Source organism: Talpa occidentalis, unplaced genomic scaffold, assembly GCF_014898055.3.
Source record: "Talpa occidentalis isolate TD23 unplaced genomic scaffold, MPIMG_talOcc4v2.1 talOcc4.17, whole genome shotgun sequence".
In the NCBI taxonomy this organism is placed as follows: Eukaryota; Metazoa; Chordata; class Mammalia; order Eulipotyphla; family Talpidae; genus Talpa; species Talpa occidentalis.
This window is the reverse complement of record NW_023601754.1, coordinates 54225942-54245938: the sequence shown is the minus strand read 5'-3', so window position 1 is coordinate 54245938 and position 19997 is coordinate 54225942. Positions and strand designations below refer to the sequence as shown.

At 59.2% G+C, this 19997-nt stretch overlaps 3 protein-coding genes across 4 annotated transcripts; 1 reads left to right on the top strand and 2 right to left on the bottom strand.

Moving 5' to 3' along the window:
• Positions 1 to 770: 770 nt before the first annotated feature.
• Positions 771 to 2168, bottom strand: GPR152 (G protein-coupled receptor 152). Its single transcript, XM_037515685.1, has one exon. It carries the CDS (start codon positions 2166 to 2168, stop codon positions 771 to 773), a length of 1398 nt encoding a protein of 465 aa, XP_037371582.1.
• Positions 2169 to 3349: 1181 nt separating this feature from the next.
• Positions 3350 to 7914, top strand: LOC119249907 (calcium-binding protein 4). Its single transcript, XM_037517464.2, has 6 exons — positions 3350 to 4492; positions 4839 to 4869; positions 4946 to 5089; positions 6018 to 6127; positions 6364 to 6511; positions 6622 to 7914. The coding sequence occupies exons 1-6, from the start codon at positions 4118 to 4120 to the stop codon at positions 6648 to 6650; spliced, it is 837 nt and encodes a 278-aa protein (XP_037373361.1). The 5' UTR covers positions 3350 to 4117; the 3' UTR covers positions 6651 to 7914.
• Positions 7915 to 8086: 172 nt separating this feature from the next.
• On the bottom strand, positions 8087 to 13556 carry TMEM134 (transmembrane protein 134). 2 transcript variants are annotated; one of them, XM_054697443.1, is made up of 8 exons: positions 13308 to 13540; positions 12403 to 12467; positions 11902 to 11991; positions 11733 to 11809; positions 11015 to 11161; positions 9759 to 9803; positions 9600 to 9653; positions 8087 to 9526 (listed from the first exon to the last, which is right to left on the bottom strand). In XM_054697443.1, exons 1-8 carry the CDS (start codon positions 13479 to 13481, stop codon positions 9444 to 9446), a joined length of 735 nt encoding a protein of 244 aa, XP_054553418.1. In that variant the 5' UTR covers positions 13482 to 13540; the 3' UTR covers positions 8087 to 9443. The 2 variants fall into 2 exon arrangements, with proteins under 2 accessions (XP_054553418.1, XP_037373360.1); XM_037517463.2 differs by lacking the exon at positions 11015 to 11161 and having other exon boundaries at positions 13308 to 13556.
• Positions 13557 to 19997: the final 6441 nt, after the last annotated feature.

Genomic DNA, 19997 nt, shown 5'->3' with positions numbered 1-19997 from the left:
GTCATAGCCCCGAACCCAGCACAGCTGACCTGTCCCCAAACTCACAGGGCCCCAGATGCTCAGGCCAGATGGGGCCTCTCCCGCCTGCCCTTCCCATCCAGACCCGGCCCTCGCAGGGACATCCCTGTGCTCCAGGAAGGAAGAACATCTGGCCCTACCATGTGCCAGGCTCTTGCTGGGTGCCTCACACACTTATTCGTTTAATCCTCACCACAGCAGCTGAAACCAGAGCTCAGACGGCAAAGCTGCTTGTCCAGAGCCTCCAACGCAGTATTTTAATCCAGCTCCCCAACCCCCTCCTTGCTGAGGGAGCGCCTCCCCCAGTCCTGTCCCACTGCCTGTGGGTCCGGAGGGGCTGGGGAGAGGACTTGACCATGCAGGCCAGCTGTGGGCCCCCAGGCCTGCACCATTGCAGGGCCAGCCTCCTTATGCCAGGTTAGAGGGGGTGGCAGGGAGGTGGGAGACGCAGCAGGGCCGCGCTGCAGGGCAGAGTTCAGCAGGACACAGTCAGCTGTGACAGCGCAGGGGCAGGTGGGCCCCTGCAAGTGTGGTGGCGGCGGGCCCGGAAGAGGCCTGGGGGAGCCAGGGACCGAGCGGCGCTTACAAACTGGGGGTTTTGGCTGCTTCATTTTCACTTCCCCCAAGTCCTCCTGTCAGGCCTGGGGGCCTTGGTAGGGTTTTCCATGACTGCTTCCTCCTCGGCCCCTCCTTCGTACTGGGCTGGTTCCTGTCTCCCTCTGTCTCTTCTGAGGCCTGAGCTTTCCTGCTCCTCATGTGGGGCTTGTGCCCATGGCCACCTCTGGGGGGCCACTACCAGGGCTTTCTTCTTCCGCTGCAGCAGACGTGTCTGGCTTCTCAGAGGCCTCTGGGGTGGGTTCTGTGGATGGGTTGCAGGGGCCTTCATCATGGGGGCTGGCAGTGGGTTCGGGAGTCTGGGCCTCAGGGCTTGCCTGCGGTCGGGCCATAGAGTCCAGCTGGGCTACAGAATCTGCCTGTGGCTGGGCGTTGGGGTTCGCCTCTGGCTGGGCGGTGGGGGTCTCCTGTGGTTGGGCTGTGGGGTTCACCTCTGGCTGGGTGGTGGGGGTTGCCTGTGATGGGACCATGGGGGTTGCCTGTGGCTGGGCCTCAGACATTGGCGCTGGCAGAGACTGGCCCCCAGAGTCTGCTTGGGTCTGCGGCTCCGCTAGCGTGACGCTGCCAGGCCGTTCCTCACAGAGAGCCGCCGCAAAGGAGGAGAGGACGGTGTGCAGCAGGGCCCGGAGGTCGGCGCTGGCCAGGAGGCATAGGAAGGGGCTGAGGCAGCTGTTGAGCAGGATCAGGTAGTCAGAGTAGACCAGGGCCTCCCAGAGCAGGTAGCCGGGGTAGACGTCCCACAGGAAGGCCAGGTACAGCAGCTGCGCCAACTGGTAGGGCAGCCGCAGGACCACGTAGGCTGACAAGATGGTCTTGGCCACACGGGCAAAGCCACGGCAGGCCGGAGGCCTGGGCCGGCCGCAGCGGCAAGCCTTGCAGGCAGCAGCTTGTGTGAGCACGTGGCAGACGAGCAGCAGAAGGAATGGCAGGAAGCCCCCCAGGATCTCAAGCATCCGCAGCGGCAGCTCCTCGCTCTCCCAGAAGTCCAGGCAGATGACCAGGTCATACCACCAGACGGCAGCCTCGGGGAATACCAGCCAGGGCACACTGAAGAGTGTGGCCAGCACCCAGACCCCAGCACAGACCCAGAGGGGCAAGCGGGCCGGGCGGCACCTGGGGTACCAGCCTGGACACAGCACCAGCAGGCAGCAGTCCAGGCTCAGGGCTGCCAGCAGGAAGAGGCCAGAGGAGTAGGACACACCCCACAAAAAGTAGTAGAAGCGGCAGGCAGCTGTCCCCAGGGGCCAGTGCCCTCCATGCTGGATCTCCAGAATCTGGAAGGCTGCTGCTGCCAGGAACAGAAAGTCAGAGAGGGCCAGGCTGAGCAGCAGCAGGGCCAGCCGAGTACCCGCTCCCTCCCGGGCCTGTGAGCCGGCCAGCCATGCCATAAGCCCGTTGGCTGGCAGCCCCAGAATCAGCAGGGCCACCAAGAAGACCATATCCCAGCCACCCTGGGGGTAAGAGTCCTCATCATCAAGCTCTGTGCGGGGCTTGTGGCCAGCAGCACCCAGGCTGGCCTCCATGGCAGTGTCCATCTGCGGTCCCCAGGTTACCAGTGGGCACAGGGTGGGCACCTGTGAACCAAGGAAAGGATGACTGAGTTTGAGAGAGGGCGCTGTGTGTCTCCAAGCAAGTCACCGTCCCTCTCTGAGCCATTATTAGCGCCTCCTGGTGGGTTAGCGTAAGCAGGGACCTTAGTAAGTGACCTTGCCAGTCTGTTTTACAGGTGCAGGGAGGCGGGTTCAGAGGATCAGCGCGAGGTCAGAGGTGGGAAGAGGGCGCCGGCCTCTGCTGCCAGCGGAGTCCTGCGTGTCCGGGGAGACTAAACCAGAGCCTGTCGAACATATTTTTTAAAAACTGGTGAGTATTTTCTTTAAATAAATAAAATACAGCTGTGGAACGATGTATAAACTAAAGGGGAGTTCAGATTAAAGGGGGGGAGAGCGCCCCTAGGGCTCCTGGGAGCACGGTTTGAAGACCATGTGGAGAAAAATATAAGAAATACATTTTTTAAAGAGAGGAAAAGAAAAGCAACAAGAACAGCAGAAACAAAAGAATGCAGAAAAGAAAAACACTTGGTGTGACCCCATCGCGGGCTCTTTTCTGTCTGGCCCCCTGGGGTTCAAGTGTTTGAGCTTCCGGGAGGGGAGGGCCCAGGGTGCCCGGCCCCAGGGGTCAAGGCTGGGCAGGGCCTTGGGCGTGGAGATCCCTTCCGCCAGGCCGCGCAGACGCACTCCAGGCGAGGGCTGAGCCCAGAGGCTCCCAGGCAGCAGCTTCCTCGTCCTCCTCCCCACCCCGCCCCCCCCGCCCCCCCACTGGTGGCGCCTCCCCGAGCCTTGGCTCAGGCTGGAGCTGGCGCCTTTCCCCCGGTCTACCGAGAAGTGGACTCAGCAGGATGAGGGCTGCCGGGACCGAGGGCTTGCTCCCCGCCCCGCCCCAGATGGCCCGAGGGTCTCCCTCTGAGGATGGAGAAGCCCCGGGTGGCGCCTGGAGTTAGCAGAGGAGCCAGAGGCCCCAGAAAGGCTGACCCTGCCTGTGGCCTGCGACTCCATCTGCTTGGCCTTCAGCCTGGTGGCCACCCCGCCCCAGGCCAACCACACTCTGCAAGCTCCGGGCCAGAGCCTTGGCCACCCCACGCTGAGCGGGGAGGCCTGGCTTACCAGTGAAGCGCGGGCTGCCGGCCGGAAGGAGCAGGCGCGCCTGGCTGCAGGGAGGTCCCGCCGTCCACATGGCCCCACGCCGGGCCTGCTCATGGCCTGCAGCGCCGAGGCGCCGGCGTGAAACCCAAGCTGAGATGACATCAATCATTCATGGACTGCTCTCCGGGAAACCCTAACCCCGGCCCAGGAGGCCGAGTGACCAGCCAGGCCCCCTGCTCCCCGAAATCCCCTCCCCCAGGTCCCCTCTAGCTCAGGACTGGCTCTGGGTCCCCAAGGGGTCACCTCCTCTGATGTCAACGCTCTGCCCCTTGATCTGGCATCCAGGGCCTCTGTGCCCTGGCCTCTCTTCCAGCCAGATGTTGCCCCCCGAGGGGCTGCTCAGGTGGGCAATGCCTTCCTCCTGCCAGCTCCGGCCCCCACTCCTCCCGCCTGAGATGACCTCCGATGCTCTGCCTAGCTGAGTCTTGTCCACATCACACAACGGGGTCGCATCCTTGACTCTTCGGGAATACCGACCCCATATTATAGAGGAGGCAGTGGAGGCTTTAGAGAGGCCAGTCTGCTGGGTCTCCCAGCTCAGCTGGCAGAGCTGGAATCCGAACTGAAGACAGGTCTCTTGCCCCATCTGGCTGGCCCTGGCCACCCCCAGGTAGAGGACATGGATTAGGGCCTGGGCTGCCAGCCTCACTTACCCTAATCCCACTCGGGGCCTGACCTCAGGCCACCAGCTCTCACGGTGGGGGTGCATAAGCAGCTTTGTGGGCCCCGAGGGCCAACAACACTCCGTGGTGCTGTCTGTCTCTGAGTCCCATCGACCCCTCCACATGGCCACAGAGCAGACAAGGGGGCTGCATGGCTCAGGCCTGGCCCTTGGCCCCCAGGAGCCCCCCGTGGGGCTTGTGGCTCCCAAGAGTGGTGAGGGGCTCCCCTTGACCAGGAGGAGGAGCAAGGAGGAGAAGGGGCTACGAGGATCCTGGAAGGGCACTGGCAGCTCTGGGGTACAGACCCCTAGTCAGGGCCCCCAAGCCCCAGGGAGCGGCAAGAACGTATCTAGGACCAGAGAAGGGCAGGGGGGGTCAGCCTCTGTAGCCCAGGGGCCGGCCTCTCGCCACCAGTCCCCCCGCCGGCATTGTCCCGGACCCCGGCTCGATGCTGCTCAGAAGACCTACGGGCCCCTTCTCAGCCGCGTCTTCGGGAAGGTCAGCTGGGGCCTGGGCAGGCTGGGCCGCGGGGCGGGGTGGGCCTCAGCCCTCAAGCTCAGCACTCTGCCCCTAGTACCCAGGCCTCCTGCCTCTTCTGCTCGACTCGGGGTCCGGGCAGGACTTGCTGCAGTCCAGGCAAGGCAGGCCTTGGACTGACCTTGGCCTTGGCAGAGTCAGAGCTCAGACCGAGTTCTGCGAGAGCTCAGGCCTCGGGAGCAGGAGCAGGAAGGGGGGCTCGTCTGTTTTCTGAGGCCCGCGGGACTACAGCTCCTTCTGCCCTCGGGGTCTGGGCTGGGCTGCAGGGGCAGCGTGGCCCGGGACAAGCTGGCCTGTGTCCCTGCAGGATCGCGCGCTGGGCCCCGGGGAGCTGCATGGTGAGTGGCCCTGGCTGCCGGTGGCGGGTGGCGGGGTCCCAGACCCGGCCCCTGGCCTGACCCCCCTCCCCGGCAGAGCTGCAGGCCGCCTTCCAGGAGTTTGACACTGACGGTGACGGCTACATCGGCCACCGGGAGCTGGGCGCCTGCATGCGCACGCTGGGCTACATGCCCACCGAGATGGAGCTCCTCGAGGTCTCCCAGCACGTCAAGATGCGAAGTCAGTGCTGGGGAGCCGGGCGGGGCGGGGCGGGGCGGGGCGGCCCTAGCCCAGGCTGAGCCTCGAGGTCAGAGTCAGTGAGGTGGGGTACCAGGTGACCCGGGAGGCTGGAGGGGTGCGCAGGCCCACAATGACACCGTCAGAGGCAGGGACATGGGGGGTGGGCAAGAGAGGTATTGGGGCTCAGGTGGAGAGCCCCCCGGGTGTCCTCTGGCCACTCCAAACTTGGCCTTCCACCTGAGCCCCACTGGCCCCCGGCCAGTGCTCCCTGCTGGTGCTCGCCACTGCTTGCTTCTCTCTCCCTCTTGGGAAAAGCCGCCCCGGAACTTTGGAGGCCGGCGTGTTGCGGCCTGGCCAGGCCTGGCGATTAAATGTCAAGCGGGCGGGCACCTGTGTGATTATCAGGAGCAAATTTGTTCTCCGACAGAGATCAGGTTCCTTTCATTCCCGAACACCCACGTTTGTTTTTCCCTTTACAGCTTCCCAAATGGGGATGTGATTTACACCCATAGGTGCTTCCCAAGCTGTTTTTGGCCATCTGGGTGGCGTCTTAGAACCCAGGGCCAGAGGGGTCGGCTTCCCCAGGGGTGCTATTTGCTGCCTACAGGGTTCCAGCACTCAGAGCCCCCAGAGGTTCAAGGAGAAGGAAGGAGGGTTAGCAAGTCACGCAAGGCCACCCCCACAGGCAGCAAAGGCCGGTTTGAACCCTCGGCTGTGTGTTCCTCGGCCTGGCTTTCTCCCCCACACTTGGGGGTTCCCTTGACCGTGCCCATGCCCTCTCCCCAGTTGGCTCCCCTCAGCAGAGAATGGGGCTCCAGTCCTCCTGCCTGAGGGCATGGACCCGGGTGCTTCCTCCTGGGTGGGGGAGGGGCTGGCACAAGGTCCCCAAGGCCTGGCCCTCACCCTGTGACGCTCCCCTGGCCTGCAGTGGGTGGCTGCGTGGACTTCGAGGAATTTGTGGAATTGATAGGCCCAAAGCTGAAGGAGGAGACGGCACACATGTTGGGGGTTCGGGAACTGCGCATCGCCTTCCGAGAGGTTTGGAGTTGGGGTGGGGGCTGCATGGCACCCTGGCTGGCTGCCCACCCAGGCCAGAGGAGGCTGGTGGCCTCAGCCCTGCACACAGTGGGACGAGGGGCAGGGAGGGGCCGGAGGGTTTCTGCTGACTTCTAGCTAGGGGGAGCCCCCTAGGGAGACTTCCGGAGGAGGGAGACCATGGTGGGGGGGTGGGCAGAGCAGCTTTGGGGAGTGACTGCACCCTGCCTGGGCCCCAGTTCGACAGGGACAGGGACGGACGAATCACAGGGGCAGAGCTTCGGCAGGCGGCACCCGCTCTGCTGGGGGAGCCGCTGGTGAGCCCTGAGCTGGACGAGATGCTCCGAGATGTGGACCTCAATGGGGACGGCTCTGTGGACTTTGATGGTCAGTCTGCTTCCCTCATGACCCCCAGGCCGCCAGCTCCCAGGCTGAGCACAGCGCCTCCCGTGACTCCTGGCCTGGCTGGGCTAAGTCCTGCCCCATCTCCCCTGCAGAGTTTGTGATGATGCTTTCCACTCACTGAGGCTTCAGGAGGGGGATGAGCTGTCCTTTGGCCCCAGATTCCAGCAGGGACCTGCCGTAACCCTCCCCACAAGACTCCTGATGCAAGACCCTGGAGCCCCCAGGCTTCTGCCCCCGATGATACCTGACCAGAGGGTCCTCTCCCTCCTGATGTCACCTGCCCATGCCATCTCACCTGCCTCCCACCGAACTGCCTGGAGGGAAATTGAAAGAAGAAAGGGGTGAGCCCGGGTGCCAGAGATGGAGAGAAAACGCAAAGGTGGTGGTGGCAGGGAGCGAACACCATGGGGGCTTCAGACCCAGAGAGCTCTAGGGCCCTGGGCCGTGGAACCCAGGAGTGATGATGCTGTGAGGCCCAAAGAGGCTGGGGAGTGAGCACGGCCCTGACCGTGTTCAGGGACTCAAAGGGTCAAGCTGTTCTTGAAAGGGTGACTCCAGTGCATTTCCACTTACCAGCCTGAGACGGGCACAGATGCTGAGGCCCGCACACCAAGCCTGAGTGTGGTCCATCTCCATGGTGAGAAGAACTGAAGTAACTGGAAAAACTCCTGGGGCACTGTCTCAGCCCCAGGCACACAGGACATGCAACCTGTCACTTCTGAGGATGAGTTGACGACAAAAAGTGATAAATCACGTAAGGAAACAAATCATCCTAGGGAGACCAGGCAGATGCAACAAACAAAAGTAGAGATAGTAAAATAATCTAAAAGAGACCCTAAAATAGATGCAAACACTTCTTGAGATAAAAGAAGGAAGAGAAACCAATAGTTACGAGATGGTATAAAAATAAAAGAGGAAGATTAAAAATAGGATGAAAAAATCAACAATTGGTTAAACAGCATATTAGACACCATTAAAGAGTCCCGAACTAAAAGCTCCCTCTGTGAGATCACTCAGTAACGCTGAGTGAAAGTGGGAAATAAAAAGGGAGTTGACATTCCTCAGGTGTCTCAGGAGAAAATACAGAGAATGGGCATGTGGCAATGTTCAAAGAGATGATGGCTGAATATTTTCCATAAATATGTCTACAAAGATGGGCGCGCAACTGGAGGATGCATATTAGAACCAGAGCAGGAGAAATAAAAATAAATGTATATCTCGATGCATCCCAATGACACAGATGGCAAAAAGAAAATCTTACAAACAGGGCCTCCCCGGTGGCGCAGCGGTTGAGCGCTGGGTTGCGAAGCTGCCCGCGGCCTCGGAGGCGCCGGTTCGATCCCCGGCTGCTCCCCGGCCACCGGAGGAGGGTCCCACATGGCGCGCAGACCTCTCCTGCCGCCCGCTGCTCCCCTCAGCAGTGTCCTTCGGTCCTTCTGCCTGCTCTGCTCCCCGCTCTGGCTCTGGTGAATTCTCTCACCCTCCCGTGCTTCTGACTGTACCCAGTGCATGTATAAACAAACAAACAAACAAACAAACAAATAAATAAAACATGCCTCTATTTAAAAAAAAAAAAAAGAAAGAAAGAAAATCTTACAAACAGCTCAGATTACTTTCTGAGGAACAACTAGATTCTCCAAAGACTTTTCATGGAGAGGGTCCGGGCTGAGTTGCTGCAGAGGGAGTTGGGTGTATTCCTAACTCTGGCTGCTGTCCAGTGCCTGCCATTGGGCAATATGGCTCTCTGGGCCTCAGTTTGTTCATCTGCAAAATGGGCCAAGGCAATCAGGATTGCCAGAAACAAACCGTGTTAAGTGTTTAGCATAAAACTTGGTGACTTATGAGAGTTTAAGAGATGGTAGCTAATGGGATCTCAGATTTTAGGGTTCTGAAACATTCTTTTTCTTGGAAGGGGGGGGGCTGAGCATTGGCTCAAGAGGTTTGGTGATGAGTGAAGCATATGCATATATGGAGGTGTGAAGATTTAGCCCAGAATTATATCTACTTATATGTAAATGATTGACAGATAAAATTGAAGGAAAAAGATTGTTTTTTGGTTCTTAAGATTCTGAGATACTCAGATTTTCAAAACTCTGAGATGGTCTGTTTCCAACATTATGAGATTCTAAGAGTCTTTGGTCACTAAGGTTGTCAATATGGGCTGTGCTTTCTGTTGCCTCTACTGCTCCCAAATTCTGGGCCTGGGAAGTAGGCCAGTGGGTGGAGGGGGCTGGGCTCTACCTTGTCGTGGCCTACATTTGGGGTTGGCCGCACAGCCCAGAGCCCCAGAGCCAAGCTGAACCAGGATACCAGCCTCCAGGTCCCAGGCCTGCGTTAACTGTAAGTGCCCTTGGCCAGGGCCACCAGAGGTGCCACCTGCTAGCAGATGCCCTCCAGGTAGAGAGGGGGCAGGGTCAGCTCTGCTGGGAGCAGGGGGAATAGGGAGACTGGAAGAGGCTCCTTGAAGTCGCAGGGTGTCAAGGTCCCAGACCTGGCTCGGCCGGTAAGGCGCTGTGTGCCCCTGAGCAAGTCATGGAGCATCAGGTGTGTCCTGTGCACAAGCAGCTGAGTGCAAGGCCCAGGGTCAGTCCTTCCCCAGCTTTTGCAGGAGGGCGTGTGGCTGGTGGGAAGGAAAGAGGGAAATCTCTGCTGGCACCAACCCCTTTATTAATACAAAACGCCAACCCGCAGCCCCGGGCCGGAGAATAAGTTAAGGCACACAGCAGGCAAGGGGCGACTTTCTCAGGTTCAGGGGGCCTGAACACCCCAAACTTCCTGAGCAAACCGAGGGGGCTGGGGGCTCGCACGCCCTGGAGCAGCAGGGGTGGCGTGGAGGCTTTTCCCTGGAGATGCGAGGGCGCCCCGGGCCGCTCGGGGCCACGCTGGATGTCGGCTGTCCTCCGCGGCTCGAGGCTCACTTCTCGAAGTAGGGCAGGTAGAAGAACTGGAAGCCCCGGTGGCCCCGGACGGCGCAGTAGATGAAGATCACGTGGTAGACTGTGGGGCGGGGCCAGTCAGCCTCCAGGCCCCGCCCCGCCCCGCCCCGCCCCGCCCCGGGCGCCCCGCGCACCTCCCGGGACCAGCAGCAGGAAGCCCGGCACGAAGAAGATGGCGCTGGAGACACCTGCGGGCGAGAGGCGGGGCTGTCGGCGCGGGGCGGGCGCGCCGGGAGGTGGCGGGGCCGGCCACGGACCCCTGGGCGCTCCCGCGGAGTCGGAGGGGCGCTCACCTGGGGCGGGGGCCACCTCCAGTCCCACGCCGGTCAGGATCAGCACTGCGGAGGGAGCCGCGCGGGTGAGGGGGGCGCAGAGGGCAAGGGTCACCTCCACCCGCACCCCCCAACTTGAGCGAGGCCCGAGGAGCGCGCCCCGCCCTGGAGCTGCAGGCCCCCCCGGGGAGGGGCGCCCTGGGAAGCTCCCAAGCTGTTTTCCGAGCAGGGTCTTCGGCAGTGAAGCCAGAGAGTTTCGTCTGCTGCTTTCAGTCACTCAACAAGCATTGCGGGGGCACCTGCGCTGAGCCTGGTACTGGGAATCCTGAGTGAAAGGCGATGAGGTCCTCACCCCACCCTCGTGGCCTTTCCTAGTGCGGCTTCACTGAGGGCACGGCCGGCAGAGGGGTCCAGGCGGGCTCCGGGGCCTGGCTGAGCCGGGAGCAGCAGCATCAGCAGTTAATTAATGTGCAGTGACCACTTACCAGGCCAGGGCTTGGGGCTGGGCGTGATACGCGCACTGCCCATTTGTCACCCTGACCCAGTGACACAGAATTATCATCCCCCTGTTTCACTGAAGATAAAACGGACACAGGAAAAGTGACCCGCCTGCAGCTACCTCCGGGAGGTGGAGGTGCTGGAGTCCAGATGGTGTGTGAGGCCCGGGTGCGGGCGGCTACTCCACACATGCTGAGGAGCATGGCAAAGGGACCTACTGCGGCTTCTGGGCGCTTCTAGCTCTGAGTGGGCAGAGCCCACAGCCCACATCACAGCAGGTGTGCAGAGTGAGTTTCAGCCCCATCACACCCTTTTTTGAGGAGCACAGTACCCCGCCCCCTGCCTATGAGACCACCTACCCACCTTCCCCCTCCTGCCTCTCGCCACAGACCCAGGTCTGAACAGTTGAGTGAACCATGACCCCGGGTCTGTGGTCCCCAAGTTTGGGCCATGCTCCCAATCAGAGGAGGCAGCTGTTTCTAATTCCCACCAGGGCCCTTGCCAGGCCTGCGGGGCCCTCAGGCCCTGTGGTGCCCCTGAGGGGGGTCAGTCCTTGTGCATCCGCTCTCTGCTGTGACCTGAGAAGTCCCCTCATCTGCCAGCCTGTGTCCTGGCTTCTGGAAATGGATGGTAGCAATGCTCGTCCCACTGGGTCAGAGAGAAGGGTGAGTGGCAAGGCAGGTGGCCAGTATACCAGTGCCTTGCAAGCAGTGGATGGGGGAAGCCCCCTGGCCCACCCCAACACATAGCGCTCAGGCAAGGACCAAGGACACACTTGCCTGGTTTTGTGGTCAGGGGAGCTGTTGGCTGGGGGACTCTGGCCTTTTGGGGAGTGGGGGAGGCCAGCAGTACCGTTGTGCCCTCTTTGTGGGCCCTTCTTGATCCCAGCCCTAAATCCCTTCTAGGGACTCTGACTCCTCGGCCCCCTAGAACGAGCAGCGTGGGAGTCAGATCTGCCCGCTGTGTGCCTCAGTTTCCCTGTCTGAGCCCTGGGGAAGGGAGAGAGATCCCTGTCAGCACTAGATTCCAGAGGAGGGGAGGTGACACGTGCCCTGGGGATTGGGCTGGCAGGCACTCAGCACCTCTGCCACAGGCCAGGCTTTCTGCGAGCATCCACCCCTACACACAGGTCTGGGGTAAGGCCCTAGCCCTTGCTTGCTGGGACTGGAAGGCGGGACTGGAAGGAACAAGCCTGCCTTGTTCCTGGCTCCAAGTAGACACAGAGTAAAGGGAGTGATCAGGCTTCTGTCCCTGAGGTTAATCAGGCTACGTTAAAGTGAAGACAAGCTTGGGCCACTGAACCAGGTGCCATTGTCAGCGTGTGCCAGGCCCGGGCTGCTGCTCTCAGGCCTTGTTCCTCACCTGCTGAATGGGGGTGGGCGATGGCAGCCAGTGGGGGCCTTGGGAACTGGGAGGCTTGCTGTGCTCAGAGAACTGTGGAGTCTATACAACGGCTCTCCCCGGGGGTACCAGGGAAGTGGGGGCCTCGGCACTCACCCAGCCCCAGCAGCAGGAGCAGGAAGGAGGCCAGCACTATGCGACGGTTCTTCTGGATCAAAGGGTGTTGGGTCCAGCTGGGAGGGAGGAGAGGGGGTGAGTGTGAGTCAGGGGAGGGGTGGTGTGGGGGCACCGGGCTGCCAGTGTGCTCGAGCCAGGAAGGCCTTACCTGCAGCAGGCCCTGTAGGAGCGCTGGGTGCCGTTGCTGATGGTGCTGAAGGACCACTGCGAGCTGCGGATGGAGCTGCCTCGGGAGTCCCTGCAGGACAGGTGCAGGAGGGGTAGGGGAGGTGAGGAAGAGGGTCCCTTGGGACTGGTGGCAGGGGATGGTGCAGGGCTGGGGCTGTGCATTTGTGCGGGGTAGGGCCTGGGGTGGAGGAGGCTGGGCTGAGAGCTGGGAGGAGCAGGTGACGGGTAGGAAGGTGGGGGCCAGACCAGATAGGGGTTAAAGAGCCTGGTGGGGGTGGATGGGTGCGGCTGGTACGAGGGCAGGGTAACCCTGCAGGACAGGATACCCCATCTGGAGAATGGGGGTGAGCTGAGAAGCCTTTTGTAGGATAGGATGTGAGAGAGTGGGTGAAGTGAGGTGGAAGACTGGGTAGGGTTCTGGGGTCAGAAGCCAGAGGCTTCGGGGCTAGGGTTGCAGGGTGGGTCCCCACCTGGCCCTGACCTGGTGCTGACTCCCCCATCCGGCTCTGGAGAGGCCTGGGCTCCATCCTCATCGTTCTCCAGGTTCTATTCCAGAACACAGGGCTCAGGTTCTGCCTCCCCTCCCAAGGACAGGTGGAAAGCAGGCCCCGCAGCTACCTGCCCGCCCAGCCCAGCTGGGCAGCCTGACAGCTGCTTACCTGGCCCTCCGCCCTCCCAGCAGAACAGGTTTGATGATTCACAGAAACCGAAACCCCGGGGAGAAGTGGGTGCTGGGAGTTTTGGGGGGCAAGAGGTGGTAGAGGCTGGCTGAAGGCACTCAGCATGGGTCCAGGGTCCAGTGCTCTCCCGTTTGAGAGTTAGGGTGGCGCGCTCAGGATATTTCAGGGGCCCAGCACGGAGGTTCTGGATTTGGGGTGCCAGGGAAAGGCAGGCCCAGAATTTCCAGGCTTGGAGCACAGGAATCTGGTCCAGGATTCCAAGAAAAAGACCCTAGACTTGGTGGAGGTTTCTCATGTGAGTGAGGGCTGCCAGCTTGGGTGGGGAGGATGGAGTGGGGGCTTCCAGAACGGAAAGGGGGCAGGTTTCAGTAAGATCGGCCCGCTCGGGCAAGGTCTGCCTCAGGTACTGAGCGCTCCAGCCCAGCGGGGGCCCTCGGGCAGGGGCAGTACCCAGGGCGCGTGGGGATTCCAGGCGGGGTCTCCAGCGGGCGGAGCGGGCTGAGATGCCCGGTCCCGGCTCTGGGTGCCGCCGTGGCCGGTGGGGACCGACATCTGAGCTGGGAGGGTCTGGGCAAAGGTCTGGGTCGGAGGCCTCGTCCGAGGGGCGGTTCCCGCTCGAGCGGGGGCTCTGGGCAGATGTCCCTGCGCGAGCCTCTCCAGGGGCCTCCCCGGGCCCGGGCGGGGGCGAGCTGGGCCGGCCGTTCACCTGGTAGCGCAGTCGCGACTGCTTTTCCTCGTCGGTCACCTCGAACCGGGCCCGGCGCTCGAAGTGCAGCGGCCCGAAGCGGGCGACCCCGCTGGAATCGGGCCCGGGGCCCGCATCCTCCAGGGACAGCTCGAACGCGTCATCGATGCTGAACTGGGGGCGGGCGGCGCTCATGGCCCGGGCCCGCTCAGGCGCCCAGCGCCGCCGCCATCCGCGCCCGCCTGCCCCAGTGTCGCCGCGGCCCCGCCCCGCGCAGGCCCCGCCCCGCCCCGCGCAGGCCCCGCCCCCGACCGGCCCCGCCCCCGGGCTCGCCGTCTAGGAAGCTCGACGGGTCCGGCTGTGGTCGAGGCCCCGCCCCGCCCGCGCTCCTCAGGCCAGAGCTGCCGAGCGCCGAGCGGCCCAGTGGGCGGGGCGTCCTCGTCCGGACCGCGCCCGCCCGGGGGCGCCGCCTGGCGGTGGCCTGGGTGAGCGACAGCTGTGCCGCGGGCGGACCCAGCTCAGGTCTGTGCTGCGAGCGCGGAGCGGCTGCTGCGGGGACCCGGAGGGCACCTCTGCCGGCCGCGCCCTCATGCACCAGGGGTGCTCCTGGGAGCTCGTTCCTCACCCCGACCCACCACGCCATGCGCGGGAGGGGTGTTCGCGCCGCTTTGCAGATGTGGACCCTGAGGTCAGAGCGCGCTCTTGGCTGCCACTCCGCCCACGCAGGCTCCACGCGGCCGCCAAAGTGATCTTTAAAAGCGTCTCTGATCCTTCCTTCTGTGTTCTTCTTAAACACTGGCTTTAAGACGGTGTGCTAAGTCACTCTGTTTTCCATTGTGGTTAGACTAAAATAGGAACTCTTGTGCCCCGTGACCTGCCGTCCCGAGCTCCTCAGGTCCCCTCTGGCCCTCTGACCCACTCCACGACGCAGGCCGAGCTCATTGCCATCCCAGGGCTTTTGCGTGCGCTGGTCCCCATCCTGAAAATCACTCGAGCTTGCTGCCTCCCAGGGCCCTTCCATCATCCTAGTCCCTGCTCAGATGTCCCCTCTTGGGAAACCTCCCCGACTATGCCATGTGTGGCCAATTTCACATCACGCAGCGCTCTCCTGAGATGATCTTATTTGACACTGTTTAACTCACCTCTGTGCCTAGTGCCCAGCATATCTGCACTAAGTAGGTGCTCAGTAAATATTTGTGGGCGAAATGAATGAGAACTTTACCAAAACTCCAGCAGCTTGCAAGTACAGACGTGGGATTCGAACCCAGGCACTTACCTCCCATGAAAGAAGAGGGCTTACCCTCCCCCACCTGCCCACCCCCACTTCATTTTATGATTTGTTGGACAGAGTTGGCCAATCCCATTTCTGTTTGTGACACAGTATGGTTATGAACAAGAGCCGGCTCGAGTTACATTAGTTCATTTCCCTTCTCTCTTCTTCCCTTCTCTGCCTCCACCGGACCCCACTCCACACACCCGCACAGTGGCTTCCTCCAACACAGCCTGGCCCTCCAGCACACGGCAGTGGCTCCTGTGGGGATGTGTTTCAGTTTATAAAATGTCTGCTCTTTTTTTTTTTTTAAAGATTTATTTTTATTTATTTATGCAAGCACTGGGTACAGTCAGAATCGCGGGAGGGTGAGAGAATTCACCAGAGCCAGAGCGGGGAGCAGAGCAGGCAGAAGGACCGAAGGACACTGCTGAGGGGAGCAGCGGGCGGCAGGAGAGGTCTGCGCGCCATGCGGGACCCTCCTCCGGTGGCCGGGGAGCAGCCGAGGATCGAACCGGCGTTATAGAGGCTGCGGGCAGCTTCGCAACCCAGCGCTCTACCGCTGCGCCACCGGGGAGGCCCTAAAATGTCTGCTCTTTACATTTGTCCACTCAATGCTGATGTTCTCCACATGCATCTTATGAGTTGCTTCCATGAACTGCGCGCACAGTATACCATGTGGGGATCCAGCCCTTCATTAGCCACCACACCCCCGGTGATGCACACTTAGCTTGTCCCCAATGCCCCCATTAAAGCAGTACTAAAATTGTACCTAAACAGTGCCAAGGACAGTGCCAAAGGTGGGGGACAGGTCACTCTCTATGGGTTCTCACCCACATGCTGACTCAGGGTGGGTGAGGCTCAGGGAACAACAGGGAGAGGTTACTTTAATGAAGAGTAGATTGGGGAGGGCCTCCCCGGTGGCGCAGCGGTTGAGCGCTGGGTTGCGAAGCTGCCCGTGGCCTCTGCGGCGCCGGTTCGATCCCCAGCTGCTCCCCGGCCACCGGAGGAGGGTCCTACATGGCGCGCAGACCTCTCCTGCCGCCCGCTGCTCCCCTCAGTCCTTCAGTCCTTCTGCCTGCTCTGCTCCCCGCTCTGGCTCTGGTGAATTCTCTCACCCTCCCGCGCTTCTGACTGTACCCAGTGCATGTATAAACAAAACAAACAAACGAATAATAAAAAAAAAAAGAGTAGACTGGGGAAACAAAGGGTTTCAAAGACCACTAGTGGCCACTGTCTCACCCAGAGAGTGTCTGTAGTGTCCAGTAGTCCCAAAGACTGCTGCTGCAAGACAGTGCTGTCCCATCAGTGAGGGCCTGGAGCTGTGGCAGATCAGGATCCAAATTACAGTGGTAGCTGGAGGCGCTCACAGGTGGGGCCACTGAGGTGCCACTGCAATGGCCTGCGGCAGCAGTCTGAAGGCCACTTGGACAGCACTGGATGTGGACGGACAGCAACAGAGGCGGTGCTAGATGATCAGAAGTGGTGGACAGCTTTCAAAGATGGCTAGACACAGAGTGCCAGTCATCTGTCAGCAGTGCTGCTCAGCACCGGTGCTGGTCACCACCGCTCACCACCTCCGGGCAGAGATACCAGTGGTACAGCTCTTTGTGAGCTAGTGGGATGAGCCAAGAGCTACCAGGTCTTCGAGACACCTGGCCAAGGCGATGGGGCTCTTCGCAGGTGCTCTCAGAGGCAGGGCGGGGCATGGCCACAGGTGGGTCTCTGCAAGGGTCAGCTGAGGTCTGGAGGTCTCCAGGGGCCTCAGAGTTTGCGGAGGTCTTGGCGTCTGTGGAGGTCTGTTGAACTCCTTGGAAGTTGTCTGCTCGACGCTTCTTCAGAGTGAATCAAGCCGGCTCCTCTGTCTTATATGCTCTTCTGGGTCCCCTCCCCCACAAGCCTAATTAGACCATTTTCCATCCTAAGCATTTGATTGATGAGCTCAAGCCCTTGACTGACAGCTGGCGAGCTTGAACCTGATTGGTCTATTTACGATCCTGGTGTCAGATTTAAAAAGAAAAACCCTGGCACCTGCATTGAGGTCAGGTCAGCCTCTCTGCCAACAGTCTCCAGGGAGCCACAGATGAAACAGGCCTGGGGGGGGTGGGGGGCCAGAGGCACTTTGCACCGGGTGCAGGTGTAACAATGCAATGGGGGTGCTGCAGCAGCACAGGGACATGGGGCCCAGAGCTGCCGCAGAGGGGGTTCTGCTGGGAGCCTGCCATGTTGGCCTGACAGTCTGTGGGCCTCCACTGTGGGAGCCCCAGGGCTAGCTTGCTTTGGGGAGGGTGCTGCATGCCTTGGAGCAGTGGGGTGGGGAGACCTGCACCACTGCAGCCTGCCAGGCACTTTCACTGTGTCCGGGCCAACCCTCTAGGCACCACGGGGCCCATCACAGCATCACAGGCAGCACCGCTGTAGGCAGCTCCACACTGTCCCCTTATGGACGGTCAAAGAAGTCTTCCTGGAGTAGGACTTCCAGGTCACAGGTTACAGGCACCCTTGACTTCACACGGTACCCTGCAGCTCTCCTAGCTATACTCATCCACGCACACAGTGCAGGGGTTCCAGATTTCCCTCAACACACAGGACACCAGCTTTCCGAAGGCTCACTTCCACCTGGAGTCTCTGGCTACTGAGAATTTGAACAACTCTTCGTACACTTGTCACGGGAGTGCCCTCTTCTGTGAATTGTCTGCTATCTTTTTTTTTTTTTTAAGATTTATTTATTTATTTATACAAGAACCAGGGTACAGGCCAGATGCGTGGGAGGGTGAGAGGATTCACCAGAGCCAGAGCGGGGAACAGAACAGGCAGACTGACTGAAATACACTGCTGAGGGGAGCAGCGGGCGAGACAGGAAGGAGAGGGCTGCTGCTCCATGGGGGATTCTCGCTGCCCGGCGGGATCAAGCCAGCGCTGCAGAGGCTGTGGACAGCTTCACAGCGCTGCTCTCAACCGCCTGCGCCCCCAGGGGAGGCCCTGCTCCGATCCTTTGTCCACCTTTTTTCCTGCTGTTTTTTGCTGCTGGTTTGCAAGTCTGTACCTTTCTACGTATTCCTCTTTTGCTGGTTTCGATGTTGCCTCAAGCTCCTCCCTGTCTTTGCCTCCTTGCTTTGACTGAGGTGTCAGGAAGCAACCCTGGTTTTTATACAGCAAGTCCATCCCACTTGTGCTCCTTGAGTCTTGTTTGAAGTTCAAGGTTACAAAGACACTCTGTTCTACTTACCACCTTGTTTTATTGGCCTGATGGTTTTACTATCTAGAGAAATGTTGCAACAATATAGTTAACTCTGGAGCCAAGCTGCTTGCCCTGGATTTCCAGTTCTTACCCTTCCTAACTGTGGGACCTTGGAGGCCAGGACTAGAGTAAGGAGAGTGAGGCATTCCGTTGGATGAAAAATTAAGGCACACTCAGAAACTCAGTAAGCAACATTAGTGATGTTTAAAAAAATCAAATTAAAACACTCCATGAACAAAATGTCAAAATCTTAAAGACAGGACTCAGTCTGGCATGACTTACTTGCCTCACCCGGGTCCTGGTCCTGGCTTGAACAAATGATGTCATATCTTTGTGCCTCTGTTTCCTCACTTGCCAGATGGAGATAATGTCCTTCTTAGCATTCGTTTAGGAGTAAGTGAGTTAGTCCTATGTACCTCCTAAACAATCAGTCTTTCTATGTCTGAATAGTGGTGCCACTTTTATCATGTATCAAGCTTATAGCTATTAACATATATTTTAGGGTTTTTTTGTTTCCTTTGATCTGTTTGACTATTTCTCAGTCAATATCATGTGCTCCTTACAGGGGAGGAACTGTGGTTTACTATGGCAGGGGGAGTCCCCACTTCTGATCATCACTTTTTCAGTTTTGACCTAGTGTTTTATGGACCTTTATTCTTTAAAAAAAAAAAAACTAATTTTTAAAAAAGATTTATTTATTTATTTATTTATTTATACAAGAACCAGGATACAGGCCAGATGCGCGGGAGGGTGAGAGGATTCACCGGACACAGAGCGGGGAACAGAACAGGCAGACTGATGAAATACACTGCTGAGGAGAGCAGCAGGCACAACAGGAGAGGTCTGCCGCACCATGTGGGTATCTCCCAGGCCCAGCCAGGCTCAAACCCGCACTGTGGAGGCTGTGCACAGCCTCACAGCGCAGCACTCAACCACCCGCGCCACCAGAGAGGCCCTTGACCTTTATTCTTCTATAGAAATGTTGTGCAAATGTTTTCAAGTTCTTCAAAAATCCTCCCCCAGGGCATCCCTGGTGGCGCAGGTGGTTGAGTGCTGTGCCGTGAAGCTGTCCTCAGCCTCTGCAGCGCTGTTCGTTACCAGCTGGCCGGGGAGATAACCCACATGGCACGGCAGACCTCTACGGTTCTCGCCCACTGCTCCCCTCAGCGGTGTATTTCAGTCAGTCTGCTTGTTCTGTTCCCCACTCTGTGTCTGGTGAATCCTCTCACCCTCCCGCACATCTGGCCTGTACTCCAGTTTTTGTATGCATAAATAAATAAATCTTAAAAAAAAAATCCTCCCCCGATTTTTTCATTGGTATTTCACTGAATTTATTAATTTCAGGAAAAAGCACAGCTTTCGGCCTCCCCGGTGGCGCAGCAGGTTGAGCATAGCACTGTGAAGCTGTCTGCAGCCTCTGCAGTGCCGGTTCGATTCCCAGCCGGCCAGGGAGATTCCCACATGGTGTGGCAGACTCTCCTGTCTCACCTGCTGCTGCCCTCAGCAGTTTACTTCCGCGGTCCTTCTGCTTGTTCTGCTCCCTGCTCTGTCTTTGGTGAATTCTCTCACTCTCCTGCGCCTCTGGCCTGTACCCCAGTGCCTGTATAAACAAATAAATCTTAAAAAAAAAAAAAAAACTTATATAAAAAAAAAGCACAGCTTTCAATGTTAAGTTGTTCTATTCTTTTTTTTTTTTTTAAAGATTTATTTATTTATTTATACAAGCACTGGGTACAGTCAGAAGCGCGGGAGGGTGAGAGAATTCACCAGAGCCAGAGCGGGGAGCAGAGCAGGCAGAAGGACTGAAGTACACTGCTGAGGGGAGCAGCGGGCGGCAGGAGAGGTCTGCGCGCCATGTGGGACCCTCGCCCGATGGCCGGAGAACGAACTGGTGCTGCAGAGGCTGCAGGCAGCTTCGCAGCCCAGCACTCAACCACTGCGCCACCAGGGGAGGCCCAAGTTGTTCTATTCTTTAACAAGTTATGTCACTTAGGTTCTTTATGTCTGTATTTATGTATTTAATGTTTTCCCCCTATAATTGAAGTCCTGAAATTTTATTTCCTAAATGCCTCATCAATTTTACTGCTGTTCTGTGTGGTACCTATGTTCTCTTACATTTTTTAGTAGACTGTCAGTGCTGTGAAGAGTATTATTAACTTTTGTTTATTTATAGCTCTGTAAACTGCTGAACTAATTTGTT